Source organism: Callospermophilus lateralis, chromosome 16 (assembly GCF_048772815.1).
Source record: "Callospermophilus lateralis isolate mCalLat2 chromosome 16, mCalLat2.hap1, whole genome shotgun sequence".
NCBI lineage: Eukaryota > Metazoa > Chordata > Mammalia > Rodentia > Sciuridae > Callospermophilus > Callospermophilus lateralis.
In genome coordinates, this window is record NC_135320.1 from 54,246,108 (window position 1) to 54,260,709 (window position 14,602).

Genomic DNA, 14,602 nt, shown 5'->3' on the forward strand with positions numbered 1-14,602 from the left:
TCTAACCAACTCCACTGGCTCCACTTGACTTTTTAGCTTGTCTCTCTTCTGAGCCACTTTATTCCATCATTACTTTGGATTCCAGGAACCAAAGGCCTGGTTGATAAGCATTTTTAGGATGAGGTACAGAAGAAACTACTTGAGCCTCTTCTTGCAGAACAGATCACCCTGTCGACTTTGCCTAAAAGGAAGCAATTACCCCATGAAGGAACTCAGGCTGTGCCCCTAAGCAGGAACAATCATCTCCTGCTGGGAATCAAATCATCCCCTCAAGCAATGATAACCCTCCCAGAGCTTCCCAGAACTGGCCCCAGAGACAATGATCAACCAGACCAGGGTCTGACCAGGATTACTCACTCTACCAGGTATACAAATCCCCCAGTCATGCCAGCTCCCAACCCTTGACTTTGTCCTCCTTTTCTATGAAACCTCAAAGTTCCAGGGGGAAGGAAAAGGGCAAGGAAAGTGGGGGAACCCTCAAAGTTCCTGTCAGCCCCTTGGAGACAAATCTTTGGTCACTGTGCCCTTATATTTCTTCCTGGTGTGGCCACGCTGATGAAAAACTCCTCCCGTTCTTCACCACTGCTGACTGTTTGATTGGCATATTGGGATACAAAGCAGAATCTGGCCTGTTGGACTACTGGAGAAGGGGCCTTCGCCAAGGACTCTGGGAACACCTTGAGGGTTTGGGAGGCAAGGATTGTGTCTTATGTGCTTTGTCTTTCAAACTCCTATGTGAAAGAAAGCCCACGAAAGAGAAAGTAAAAGAAATAGTGACAGGCCACAATGGATCAGCAGAGTGGGACATTTTCAAGAGAGAAAATGGCAACTGGTTACAATAGGGGTCTGATTTTTTTTTTTCTTTTTTCTTTTTTTTTTTTTTTGGTGGTGGTGGTGCTGGGCATCAAACCTAGGAACTTGTATCATGTGAGGCAAGCACTCAACCAGTTGAGCTATATCCCCAATCCCAGGGGTCTGGTTTTTATAGGGTCTAGTGAGATGTAATCATAGCAAAATGAGTCCATCGGGCAGTCAGGGAAACAGTTGCAGAACTGGAAATTGTGAAAGTCCAGAGCCCATTGTTTTCCTTCTCTCCCTGGGACCCTTTGCCCTCCCTCCTTTTCTCCCTGGGGATTGTTGTTTTCTATATCCTTCACTGGACGGACCTAACCCAAGCCCAAATGTGAGATTTAATAAATACATGATTAATTACATGGGCCTCTGAGAGCACGTATCAATCCTGATTCTTGACTTCTACTTTGGCTGCAGTTCAGGACTGGAGTCAGCCCCATATTCTGACCTTCATTGTCCTGACCCCGACTGGGATAAGATCCAGATTCTTTAATGAATCATCTGGCATACTACTTATTTTCTTCCACACACTCCTCTAAAATTGACATTTATCATAGCAGTACATGAAGCAGTTCCTTGTTATCTGACTGAAACAAGAGACAGCTCTCAGAAAATATATTTTTGGTTAGTTTTGTTTTTAATATCTAACAGAGATATGGGGGCCTATCCGCAGGGCCAGCTTCATGGGTGTGTGAGCTGAACGGTAGCACAAGGTCCCACCCTTCAGAGGACCTCCCATCTTGGGTTAATATTCTGCTGTTGCCATCTTGAAGTTCTTAACACTTTTTAAACAAGAGCTCCTACATTTTCATTTTACACGGCAGCCCTCAAATTATGTAGATGGTTTTACATATCTCTTTTGCATATAACTTAACCAGGTGACATTTAATATTTATGAAACTTTCTGTAGTTCTTTAAGCCTTCCTTTTTTTTCCTCAGAAAAGATACGCAAGAAAAGCTTTTCATCTGATTTCTTCCCCCACCCACATAACATCCCTAGAACTTCCTTAGCTTCCCCTCTCCAGACTCGGCCCCTCTTCCCTTCAAATGTAAATTCCCAGTCACTAAACTTGCAAGCCTGCCAGCTGCCAGCCCTTGCATATCCTGTTTCCATCCTGCCTGGGGACATCCTTTGTCTCTCTTTATCCCTGGCCAAATCCAATTTATCCTACAAGCCAGAACTTAGATGTCACTCCCTCTGAGAAGCCCTTCCTGATCTTCCCAAAGCTGATATATGGGAAGCAACCTCTGCAGAATACATAGAAACACACCTGTCTTGCTATTATGTTCTTTTGTGGTCTGTCTTTCTCATTAATTAAATTGTGAGCTCCTTGTATATATAGGGATTATCTTTTGTTCTCTGAAGCAGCAGTCATGCTCAGATCCAAGGAATACCCAGTAAGTTCCTGCTCACTGAGTTGATGGATGAATAAATCCCTGACTTATTTGGAGCAGGAGGGGCCTCCAAAGTTTTCTTTTGTCTTATGTAGGAGGAGAGCAGTACTTTCAATACTGCAGAAGACATTCAACAACACCCCTAATATAGGTACATGAATTTCTTTCCTAACACATCTAGTGGAAGCATGACCTGTCTTTTTCCTTTCCAGGAAACCAAGATGGTAATCCTCCTTTGGAGAGTTCCTTACATCTCTTTTGGGGAAGATCCTTGCCCAGGTGATGGAGATAGTTTAAGTGAAACTCTCCCTGCACCAAAGACCTACCTGGCCCTACCTGACTCCTGGTGTCAGTTTGACTTTCCTTTCTTTGCCTTCCCTGGCCTGTTTACCCTGTAGTAGGCCCAACCAAAATGTGAACTAATATGAGTTTCACTGTAGCTAAACCCTTTGTGCTTTCCCACTGCAGTTTGTTTTTACCTGTAATATTGCTTGGCACACATTCTGGTTAGCACATAGTGACTTGTGCCACTAGACTAAATGATCAACTTTGACAGCAGGAACAGAATGTGAACTAAGTCTTTGTGGCCTCAAAGTCTTTATACCTTACACAGAGTGGGACACACACAAATGACTACTGGGCCAGTTGGATTTCTCACAGATGAACTGAAACACAACTAGTCATAAGAACAAGATTTGAAAAAGAAAGGAGAGGAACTATTTATCTGATGGAAAGAAAAGTTTCCCCTATTTTACTGAAGAGTATCTCAACGTGGAGGAAGGGGAAAAGGGATAACATAAGAGGGGGAAAATTGGAGTATAAGAAGATAAGAGAATGACCCTGGGTATCAAAGAAGTTGCAAGTTCTAAAGTGCTAAAGGTGGGGCTGGGGTTGTGGCTCAGTGGTAGAGTACTCGCCTAGCATGAGTGAGGCCCTGGGTTTGGGCCTCAGCACCATGTAAATGTAAAATAAAGATATTGTGTCCACCTTAAAAAAAAAATCTAAAAAATAAATGTATTTAAAAAAAAATAAAGTGCTAAAGGTGAGAAGTGTTTAAAACCAGGTAGGGAAGGCTCTGTGGCGACACTGAAGAATGGGAGAGAACACATGAGTGAGTTGCAAAACAACCCAACTAGTTGACAGAAGCTGCTATTCTTGGCTCTGGCAGGAAAAGAGCAAGTGTGGCCCAAAGTTCAGGCTCAGAGGGATGAAAGAAAAGTGGTTTTTCCAAATAACCGCATTATTGCAATTAGTATTCTAGTTAAGCATGTCAGTTTTTGAAAGGGAGTAACCCAGGTACGTCTAAGTAGGGCCTCTGCCTACTTCCAGCCTCCTTCAATTGAATTCTCTCAATTTTTTTTTTTTTTTTTTTGGTACCAGGGATTGAACTCAGGGGCACTCGACCACTGAGCCACATCCCCAGTCCTGTGTTCTATTTTATTTCAAGACAGGATCTGAGTTGCTTAGCACCTTACTTTTGCTGAGGCTGGCTTTGAACTCTCTCCATCCTCCTACTTCAGCCTCTGGAATTGCTTGTGCCACCTTGTCTGGGACACAACACCTTTATTTATTTATTTTTATGTGGTGTTGAGATCGAACCTAGGTAAGTGCTCTACCACTGAGCCACAACTTAACCTCAGCATTCCCCATTCTGATTCTATATTTCCATTCCTTCTCAAAGCACTAATAAGCACTAATACTTGACCTGTATCTGGGTAAAAGTTGTGTGCATGGCTATCTGCAGTTGTTCCACCACCCGCCTTGTGGGGGGTAAAATGGAAGCTTTTGTCATTTAAAAGCTGTGGGAAGTGGGAAGGCAGGAAGGGAAAACTCAGAAGAACACAGAAGAAACTCTCACCTGACTGGTGCCTGACTCCTCCCCAATGGATCAGCTGACCCCAATACAATGAACCCCTGGAACTACCCTCCTATCTTTCCCTAAATTAAGCCTATAAAACTCAGACCTTTGCTTTAGCCCAGCGCCATTTTTCTACTGTGAAAATGAACCACATCAGGTGTTTGACTGATTAACTCCCCAGCTGAATAAAGAAGAGCTTGGTGTTCCAAGGTCTGCTTCCCGCCTCCATCATTTGTACTTACAGTATGCTTCATTAAATAGTTTTTTTTTTTTTTTTTTTGCATTGTTGGAAATTGAACCCAGGGCTTTGGATATGCCAAGCAAGTGCTCTACCATGGAGCTACATTCCAACTCATAATTAAATATTAACCGTTATAAGATTCTAGAAAGAAAATTATCTCTAATGAAAAAAAAAAAAAAAACTCTGTAGAGAGAAAGTGAAACAAATGCTAAGTTTTCATGTTCACAATGTTACTTATTGTTTCTGCTCAGAGGCCTGAGGTGGGGAATGGAGTGGGGGATGGCTCTTGATTCCTTTAGGGTCAAAGTTTAAGCAATACAATAAGAATATGGCAGCTTTACAACTTTGTAAAATTCACCAGTGAAAGGAAAACGACTCTCTCTCTCTCTCTCTCTCTCTCTCTCTCTCTCAGTGACCAACAGTTCTTTATTGTGGCAGTGTCTGATAAATAGGAGAGAGAGAGAGAGAGAGAAGGGAAAAAGAGAGAAAGGGAGAGAGCAAAGTGAGAAAGAGCATGAGAGAGGAAAAAGAAGAAAGAGAAAGTGAGAGGGAAAGTGAGAGAGGAAAGAGAGAGTGAGAGAGAAGAGAGAAGAGAGAGAGAGAGAGAGAGAGAGAGAGAGAAAAGAGACGAGAGGGGGGGGGGCGGGGCCAGGCAGGAGAGAGTTTTTATAGCCCACACAATGTTTGGCTTCTACAGTAGTTGCTAAGGGTGTCATCTTCTGCCTTCAGGCAGACGGGGCAGGGGTCAGACGTCGGTTTCCCTGGCACCAGACGGGTGGGGGGTCGAGTGTTCAACCTCTAGTGGGGTTGAGTGTTCAGACTTGAGGCAAAGAAGATAAGGAACCAGACAGGTGAGGGTGAGTGTCAGAGTGTCCAGCCCACCCTGCAGCTAACATTTGTTCAGCCTGCTCCGCAACAACCAGTATAGCACTTAACAGCCTTATCTGACATCATATTTCTTCCTACATAATCTACCCTTAAGAAATTTAAACTGAATTTCCCCCCCTTGCTCCAAGTCTGAAATTAAACTTTTGCACGTGCTGAAAACCTATCGGAGATCTGAGTTTCTTGACTTTCACAGAGGCTAACCTTGGATGAGGGCCTTCAAGATAAACAACAGCAACAAAAACAACAAACAAAAAATCAGCTGAGAGAAAATAAAGCACGAATTGTAGTCCTATCAATTCTCTTAACACTCTGCTGTGTCTTGCAGAGACCTCCAGGCAGTAATTGGCTTGATGATTGTTTCTTTAGAGCTGCAGTCATGATTAAAAATGCTACCCAAGCACAGCGAGGATGCCCTTGACACACATTCTATTTTCTGGGAAAAGATTACTACCATGGTAATTGGAGCTGGGAAGTGGAGACAAATTGCTCTCAGCGGGTTTCGGTAGTGGTTCAAAGTACTGCAGTTGACTGGAATCACACCATGCAGTTTTCCTTCCTCTAGTTTATAAGATAACCACAGTGATAGCCTTGCATCTATGGATTATCAGCAGGACAGAAGTTGAAGGGGGAGGGGAACGCAACAAACACGTTAGCATCTAGAATTCCTAGCAAAAGTTACACCCACAGCCAAAGGAAAGACACCACGCCCGGAACTCCACCGTAGGCAGACTCTGGAACGGGCCTAGGGGCAGCAACGATGTATTTATTTACTCCGGGATCTCAGCGCCCACAGCTGGCAAGAACCCGCGTTGACGTCACGAGTCCAGGCGCGGTCACGTGACGCAGGGCCGCCCCGCCCCTCCCTCTATCCTCCTGCTCGCGCCGCAGCCTTGGAGCGCAGGGTCCCGCCGCGGCAGCTTCTCGGAGCTTTCGGGGCAGCTCGGCGCCAGGCGAGTGGGTTAGCTGGTCTGGAGCGTGAGCGGCGGAGGAGCCGGCAGCAGCGGCGCGGAGGGCCGAGAGCAACGCGGCCGACGCTTTCCCAAACTTGGTGGTGCGCTCGCGTCACTGCACCCGCCGCCCGAGCGATGAAGATGGTCGCGCCCTGGACGCGGTTCTACTCCAACAGCTGCTGCCTGTGCTGCCATGTCCGCACAGGCACCATCCTTCTCGGCGTCTGGTACCTGGTGAGCGCGGCCACGCGAGGGGACGCACCTGCCAGGGCCGGGCGCGGGCGTCGGGGAGGCAGCACCAGGGCCCCGGGACCCCGGCCCACGCGACCCCGGCCCGCGCCCTCACCTCGCTTTGCACGCCCCCAAGTTGGTCGGCCTCGGGGTTGGGTGACGCCGGCGCTCATCCGCCTAAAGTTATATTATTAGAAACTTAATTCTCCGGCCAGCCTGGCTGCAGTTCCCCGGGCTCGGCCAACCTGTGGCGGGGGGAGGCCGAGACCGCCGGGGCCGCGGGCCCGCGATTAGGGGGTCGAGGGGGCGGCGGCGATGGCTGCGCCCGGGCTGGGGGAGGTGGTGCGGTGAGCCGGGCTTCCGCGCGCGGGGCTCCAGTGTGTCTCACGGTGCGGGTGAAAGTGCGCTCGGGGACGCAGAACTCTTTCGTCCTAACCCCGCAGGGTTTGGTTTTTGGTTAAGACGGCAGTGGAGTGGGGGGTGGGGGTCCTGGGTCCCTGGGGGTCCTGGGTCCCTGGGGGTCCTGGGTCCCTGGGGGTCCTGGGTCCCTGGGGCAGTTCAGGTGCCTGTAGGGTCGGGTGCAAATTCGGCAGCTCAAACTCCCTGCGCGCGTCGCCTCGGGCGTGCAGGACGTTCGCTCTTTTGCAGGTCCGGATCCAGTTGAAACGGTTGGGAGTTCTTGTTTGCCTTGTGAATGGGAACCCAACGCTGTTTGTTTTAAAGCCCTTACTTTAGGAAAGCATTTGCTTTTAATTTAGTGTGTTTCAGTCTGCCGGGGAAGCCATTTTACACACCCACTCACCTCTTACTGCCCCTGGACAGGTGATCCCTTTACCTTTTCTCAACAGGCACAGCAGGCAGAATTGGCCTTTTGTTTGTTTTGTTTTTGTTTTTAGGTAGGCACTTTTAGGGTCTTATTTCCAACGAGAGCAGTGGATTCTAGGGACCGTGAGGAAACCTGATGGAGTCTGTCCTGAGCCACCGTTGGGTGATTGTTGGCAACCCTAGACTGCACCAGCTGAGTCGAATTCCTCTGCATTTTGAATTTTGTGACATCATGATAGAGAGTTAGACCCGAGCTGCTTTGCAGTGAATAGCGCTGCAGCACGAGGAAATGCCTTAAAAATGATAGTTAAGATCCAAGCACGGTAACGCACGCCTGTAATCCCAGCAACTCAGGAGTCAGAGGCAGGAGGATCGCCAGTTCAAGGCAAGCCTCAGTAACTTAGTGATACCTTCAAAATAAAAATAAAAATAAAAAATTTTAAGAGCTGCGGATGTAGCTTAGTGTGAAACGCCCCTGGGTTCTGTTCCCAATACTGGGGGAAAAGGGAGTCACATGGCAATGTGGAACTTTTCAATGAGAATGCATTATTATCTACTACAGCATGAGTCAGTATTTGTTGGCTCATAGGTAATACTTGGCCACTTTTTATATAATGGGGACATTATGTCGAATTGTCGTGTTATTTTTCAGAGCCCTCCCCACCCCATGATGCTCACTGTGCTGTTCATAGTTTCAGCTTTCCTTTAGTTCAGTGGCTAGCATAGCCATGCAGCAGAAATTTTTAGCTTTAAAAGCTTTCAAACTGATCTTTGGTCTGTGTGGGTTCTTACGGAGCGGTGTGAATGCAGATTAAGCTTCAGTGTATTGGCTTAACCCCGACTTTTCTAAAAAACCAAGGAGTTATTTACAGACATTTAAAATCATAGTGAAAGAATGGTAAGTGGCTTCAAAACAGTTATTTTATTGATGATCAGGGAGACTATTTTATATAAGTGTCTAGTGTCCTTCTTGAAAATGTTCAAATCTGCAGACTTGCAAGTGCATCAGTGAATGTAATTTGTAAAATCTAGGGCACTGCATTAGGCAAATGTACTACATGATCTACAGGAAAGATAAATCTGCTTGAGCCCTGTTGTTGGCTATAATCCAACCAGACAGTATTGGTGTGATAAAAGGAGAGTACTCAGCATGCTTTGTCTGTTTGAGCATGCTCTTTGTGGAAGTAGTTGTTGGTGTGTGTGCATTTACTTAGCATTTGAAAATATATGGCCTTTTGAAAGATAATTAGAAAGCTTTCCAGCAGATGTGTATAAGAATGCTGCTTTAGGTAAAGGGGTAAGAAGCTTGGATTAGATTTCAATAGACTACCTGAATTCTATTGAAAGTAATCTATTGAAAGTCTTTTGCATTTCACAAAACAATTTTTGACTTTTTTAATATTTATTTTTTAGTTGTTGGACACAATATATTTTATTTATTTATCTTTATGTGGTACTGAGGATCCAACCCAGGTCCTCGCCCGGGCCAGGCAAGCACTCTACCACTGAGCCACAATCCCAGCCCCGAATCCTCCCCCCCCAGGGAGTTTTTCTCATATTTAATGTAATTTGATTATCCAAAACTAAGTTTCTGTGAACATATTGTTAAGACTGCCCTCTGGCTAGGGAGCAGAGCTACTGAAGAACACCACACCTTTCTACATCCTGCTCACCAGTCTTTACTCATTGACCAAATGTCTCCCCTTGGGAAATATATTGCTCATTTTTAATTGGTCTTTGTCTCCTTTTCATATTGATTTATAGGAACTCTTTATTAATTTTGGATACCAGTCCTCTGTTAAATATTTATTTTGTGAATATTTTCCCCAATATGTGGCTTTTTAAAAAAAATTTTTTTTAAGTTGTTGACAGATCTTTATTTTACGTGGTGCTTAGAATCGAACCCCCCAGTGCCTCACATGCCAGGGCAAGTGCGCTACCGCTGAGCCACAGCCACAGTCCAATATGTGGCTTCTTTATTCATTTTCATAGTGGTATATTTCATAATGGTATATTTAATGGAATAGAAGTTTTAAATTTTGCCTTAAATTCAGGTTGTCAGTCGTTTTCTTTTCATGATTAGTATTTTTCCTTTATTTGTTTATTTATTTATTTTTGTGTGTGGGGGTTACTGGGGATTTAGCGCTCTACCACTGAGCTATAATCCCAGCCCTTTTAAATTTTTATTTTGAGACAGCGTCTTGCTAAATTGCAAAGACCTGGAACTTGTGATCATCCTGCCTCAGCCTCCTGAGTCACTAGGATTACAGGTGTGTGCCACTGTGCCCCACTATGGTTAATATTTTCTGTGTTCTAAGAAATCTCTACCCATCCCAAGGTTATAAAGATACTCTTATGTTTTATTCTGGAAGCTTTCTTCAAAAAAAAAAAAAAAAACTTTAGCTTTTATATTTGTGATCTATCTCAGATTAATTTTGGGTGTGATGGGCAATAGGAACTTAAGTTTTTTTTTTTTAAGGCAAGTTTAAATATTTTCCTTATCTTGGTTGTAGTGATGGTTCCACAGTATATCTGTTATATACATAATAAATCAAAACTTATCAAAACAAAAATACCTAAGATGTAAAAGTTGATTATATAACTTAATAACTACAGACATCTTTTTTTTTTTTTTTTTTTTTGGTAGCCGTAGATGGACAGAATGTCTTTATTTTATTAATTTTTATGTGGTGCTGAGGATTGAACCCAGTGCCTCACACATGCTAGGCAAGTGCTTTGCCACTGAGCTACAGCCCCAGCCCCAGCCCAATTACAGACATCTTTGAATAGACAAGTAAGATGCTTGTCTATTTTCACAGAATGAAGAGCAACTGGCCCTGGTTTCCAGAGGCATCATGATTTTAAAAGAAATACCTGTGGCAGATTGGTTGCTGTCTGGGGTTCCTCTCTTCTGTCACCAACAAAACTTAGTACAGTCAGCCCTGTGTATCTGAGAGCTCTGCATCCGCACATTCAACCAATGTTGGATGATATTATCTGTATTGAATATGTATAGTTTTTTTCCTTTCTCATAATGTCATTGTAGGGAGTTCAAGGGAGTATCTCTGGTGGCTGAGGATTCCTCTACTGGAACCTTCTAAGCCCCTAACCAGGGTAGAAAAGAATTTAAGGAAGCTTCAGATTTTAACAAAGAGGAAGATCTTTATTAGAATGTGAAAGGGGAAGGCCTACATTCTTCAGGGTGGGGTTGGGTGGGGGTGGTGTGTCTGGAGAAGCACTTGTTTTAAAGGGAATTGTGGGGGTGAGGCATGGGAGAAGTCATGGGAATGCCACCAGCTTGGTCAATGAGCTTCTTCAATCATGGATCACAGGAGTTTATGGAGGGTGGTCCTCCCCAGGATCTTCAGGTTGGCATCTTGTCCTCTGTCTACAAGTACCAGGGATTGGACCCAGGGCACTTCACCACTGAGCTGCATCCCTAGCCCTTTTTATGTCTTATTTTGAGACTGGGTCTCACCAAGTTGCTGAGGCTGGCTTTGAACTGGCCAACCTCCTGCCTTAGCCCTTGGAGCTGCTGGGATTACAGGCATGTGCCACCAGGCCCATCTTACAATAGATTTCTTAAAATATATCGTCTTTGTTTAATCTGAAAGTAGTGAACACTGCACAAAGGCTTTAATCAAAAGAAGGCAATTTTCATACATGAGTGAATTTTCAGCAATTCTAAGATTTGTAGCTTTCTCAGAAGCTAGGGAGTGACTTTCCGGAGGAAAACTACGACTAGAGATTACTTTCCAGAGTGCCCCCTTCCCCTTTTTCTATCCCTTCAATAATCTTATTTATTTATTTAGTTGTAGTTAGGCACAATACCTTTATTTATTTTTATATGGTGCTTAGGATCAAACCCAGGGCCTTGCATGTGCTAGGCAAGCACTCTACCGCTGAACCACAGCCCCAGCCCCAATAAGCTTATTCTTCTTATTCTGAACTCCATGTCTGAAATCTTGGAGGGCAGATCTCCACAGCCCCTCAGTGTCTCCAGAGGCCCCAGCTCTGGATAACAATGGGCCTTTTAGATTCATAACCCCAGCCGCACTTTCCTTCTCTTTTCTCTCCCTTTTCCCTGTTTATTTCTTCTATCTCAGTTATTTCCTAAATAATACAACTAGTATACCAACAATTTATATCACATTTACATTGCATTAGCTCTTATAAGTAAACTAGCCAAGCTACAGTGTAAGGAAGATGTGCTAGATTCTATGCAAATACCGTGCCACTTGAGTGTCCCAGGGTTCTGACATCCAAGGGGTACCCTGAACCTTACTAATCCCCTGCAGATACTAAGGGTGAACTTCTCTAAATCTCAGTCCACTTTGATTATCTCCTTATTCTGTTCTGTTTTCATTCTTGTAACAGTTGTTTAGGCTCCCCTTAGCTCTCGCTTGGCTACTGTCATACAATGACTGGCCTTTCTCTTTAAACATTAACCTATTAGTGATGGCCACATTTTACCCCCTCCCACCCAACCCCTCCCCTTCCAAACTGTCCTTTTAGATGGTTAGGCTTTAAACCCTGAAATTCTTTCTGATTTGATAAGCTTAAGTTTTTCTGTCCATCCCTGAAGCAAACATTGAGGTCAGGGATATAGGACTGGAATCTGCTGATGAATTTAAGTCTGAGATAGTCCTCTTCTCTTGAACAATAGATGAGGAGGAGTGTGAACTGAGGGCGAGATTAGCTTTATCTGAAACAGCCAGCCTGAGAGCCAAGGGACAATTCATTTCTCAAAGAATCAGACAATTACTGGGAGGAGGGGAGAATGTTTGGAAGACCATGAAAGTTGCCTGCTTAGGACACTCCTTAGGATAAAGTCAACGTTTCTTAGGAATTTCTTTTTAAAAAAATATATATATATGTATATATATTTTAGTTGTAGTTGGACTCAATGCCTTTATTTTATATATATTAGTTGGATTCAATGCCTTTATTTTATTTATTTTTATGTTGTGCTGAGAATCGAACCTAGGGCCTCACACGTACTAGGTGAGTGCTCTACCGCTGAGCCACAACCCTAGGAATATTTAGCCCTAGGAATGTTTTTTTTTAATTAATTATTTTTCTTAGGAATATTTTTACCTTAGGATCTGATTTTCTCACTGCACACAAGGTATTCTTTCTCCTTTGTCCTTTCCTGTTTCACCATGTGGTACTGGTAGTTGGAAGTATTTTTCATTGACATCTGGGCTGAGTCCCCCTTTGCACACCTATCATCCTTTTTCATAATTGTGTTTTAGGAATTTAGTTCTCAGCAAATACATACTGAATGCCTCTTTGTGCCAAACACACTTCTTAAAGTGTATTGGTTTGCAAAGGATGAAAGAGGTCAGGATAGCTGGTCTCATTTGCTTTGTGACCTGGCCTGGCCTTTCAGATCAGCTCACTTTGAATGCAGTTCACTTTGAAGGTGTGGATGGCTTGTGTACCCAAGCCTGGTGGCTTCTCTTTGTATGCCTAATGTTAACAGCTATTGATTTTTGTGTGGGTACAGAAGAGTGGGTACAAACTGGCATTTGTAGAGTGATTGATAGTTTTTAGTGAGTTTTCACATTTGTTCTTATTTAGATCTCAAAGCAACCTTGGGTCAGGCTGGATAGGTGGTGATATGCTCATTTATGATTAATAGTTTTTCCAGCTGTTTGATTCAATGAGTTGGCCCGGAATTCTGTCACAGGAGAAGAGATGTCTCCTGTCTGAGGAGTTCCCAGGACCTATGGGGTTCTTGACATAGGTGATGGATTAGCATGAGCTGTACAAATGCATAGACAGAGGTAGACACATCTTCAATGGGAGAATGCGGGCTGTCTCAAGAGCAAGAATCCTTGCCATGGGTTGGGGTCCAATATTTATATCAGGTGCTGGACTGGAGGTGGATCCAGTGTGGAGCTATGCAATTTTGCCCCAGTTTTCCTGTGCTTGTGTGTGTCTCATTGTACTAAGGCATGGCCCAAAGTTTGCAACTGTTTTCTGCATCTCAGTAGCTTGACTACATTTCAGTGGGTTGAGGTGTTCCCCTTAAGATTCCATATTTCTCCTTATCCTAAATCCCTGTCTCAGTTCCAGGACAAAATATGGACTGTTTCATGGTACTTATAGTCCCTATTTAGGCCTAGTGTTTCCCCCACTATACTAGATTATAAAAGACTAAAACATCAGGATAAAGAGTTTGGATTCAGGGGCCAGGGTTGAAGTTCAGTGGTAGACCGCTTGCCTAGCATGAGTGAGGCACTGGGTTCCATCCTTAGCACTACATAAAAATAAATAAATAAAGGTAAAATAAAGGTGTTGTTCATTTACAATTAAAAACAAAATATTTATTTGTTTATTTATTTTGGTGGTGCTGGGAATTGAACCCTGGGCCTTGTGGATGCAAGGCAAGCACTCTACCAACTGAGCTATATCCCCAGCCCAACAAAATATTTTAAAAAAGAGTTTGGATTTATGTATTTGGGTAGCGGGAATCATTGAGTCATTGAAGAATTATGAACAGGGGCGATATGATAAGCAGCTTTTAAGGAAGATGGAAATGCAGCCTGTTTTAGATGGGTGGAAACCAGGCCAGGGTATGTTATAATTGTCTAGATACGAAATATAGAGCAGATAACCTGTTCTTTCCAGCCCAGGTCTCCATTTGCTAATGGTGTGAATAACATAGATGGAGGTTTTTGTTGGTGAATGATGTGTCTCTTGTCACCCAGACTTTAACCATCTGATTTAAGGAGTGCACTCCATTTGGATAGTGAGAAATACTGGGTTTTTAAAAAGTCCAGTTTCCTTCCTTCTTGCCCCTGCCACCTAGAATAAAGGCTCAAATGCCTTAAAATGTTGGCTGGTAGAAGTCTCCACTGCTCAGTCAGTAGTAGGTCTAGCTGTTGGTTCCACAATTTCTGAGAGGGAAAAAGGACCCAGGCTTTGCAGTCAAAAACCATAATTAAAATAATTTGTAATTGTTAATTGGCTTTATTTTTGCACTGCAGAGTTGGGCATTGCTTCATTCTCTAAAATAAGGATTTATAGAATGGAAAGGGATGAAGAAAGCAGAACCAGAGAATAAAAAGCAAATTGATTATTTCAAAATTACTCTCTGGTGAGGCTAGACAGGAAAACTGTACAACAGGAAAGTAACTGGTGTCAGGTTTCTTCAGTTACCTTTCTTTGTGTAAAAGGATTAAAGTCCAGGGAACTTCATTATCTTGCCAATTGACACTGGCTGGTTTGGGAAATCTGGCTCTTTTAATCCTGATTCTTGGAAGGCCAGATAAAGCAATTTAGATTCCATTTGGTGACCTGGAACTGAGCATGAGTGACTCCATTTTATTTTATTTTTTTGGGTGCTAGGGATTG

The 14,602-nt window shown here is 43.7% G+C and overlaps 1 protein-coding gene across 1 annotated transcript in view; it reads left to right on the forward strand.

The window, feature by feature from the left end:
* The first annotated feature begins 6,097 nt into the window (after positions 1-6,097).
* Positions 6,098-14,602, forward strand: part of Laptm4b (lysosomal protein transmembrane 4 beta) — a 62,690-nt gene continuing 54,185 nt past the window's right edge. The window contains exon 1 of the mRNA XM_076835836.2: positions 6,098-6,418. Within this exon, the coding sequence (XP_076691951.1) occupies positions 6,320-6,418 (99 nt within the window). The 5' untranslated portion in view covers positions 6,098-6,319. The remainder of the gene's footprint in view (positions 6,419-14,602) is intronic.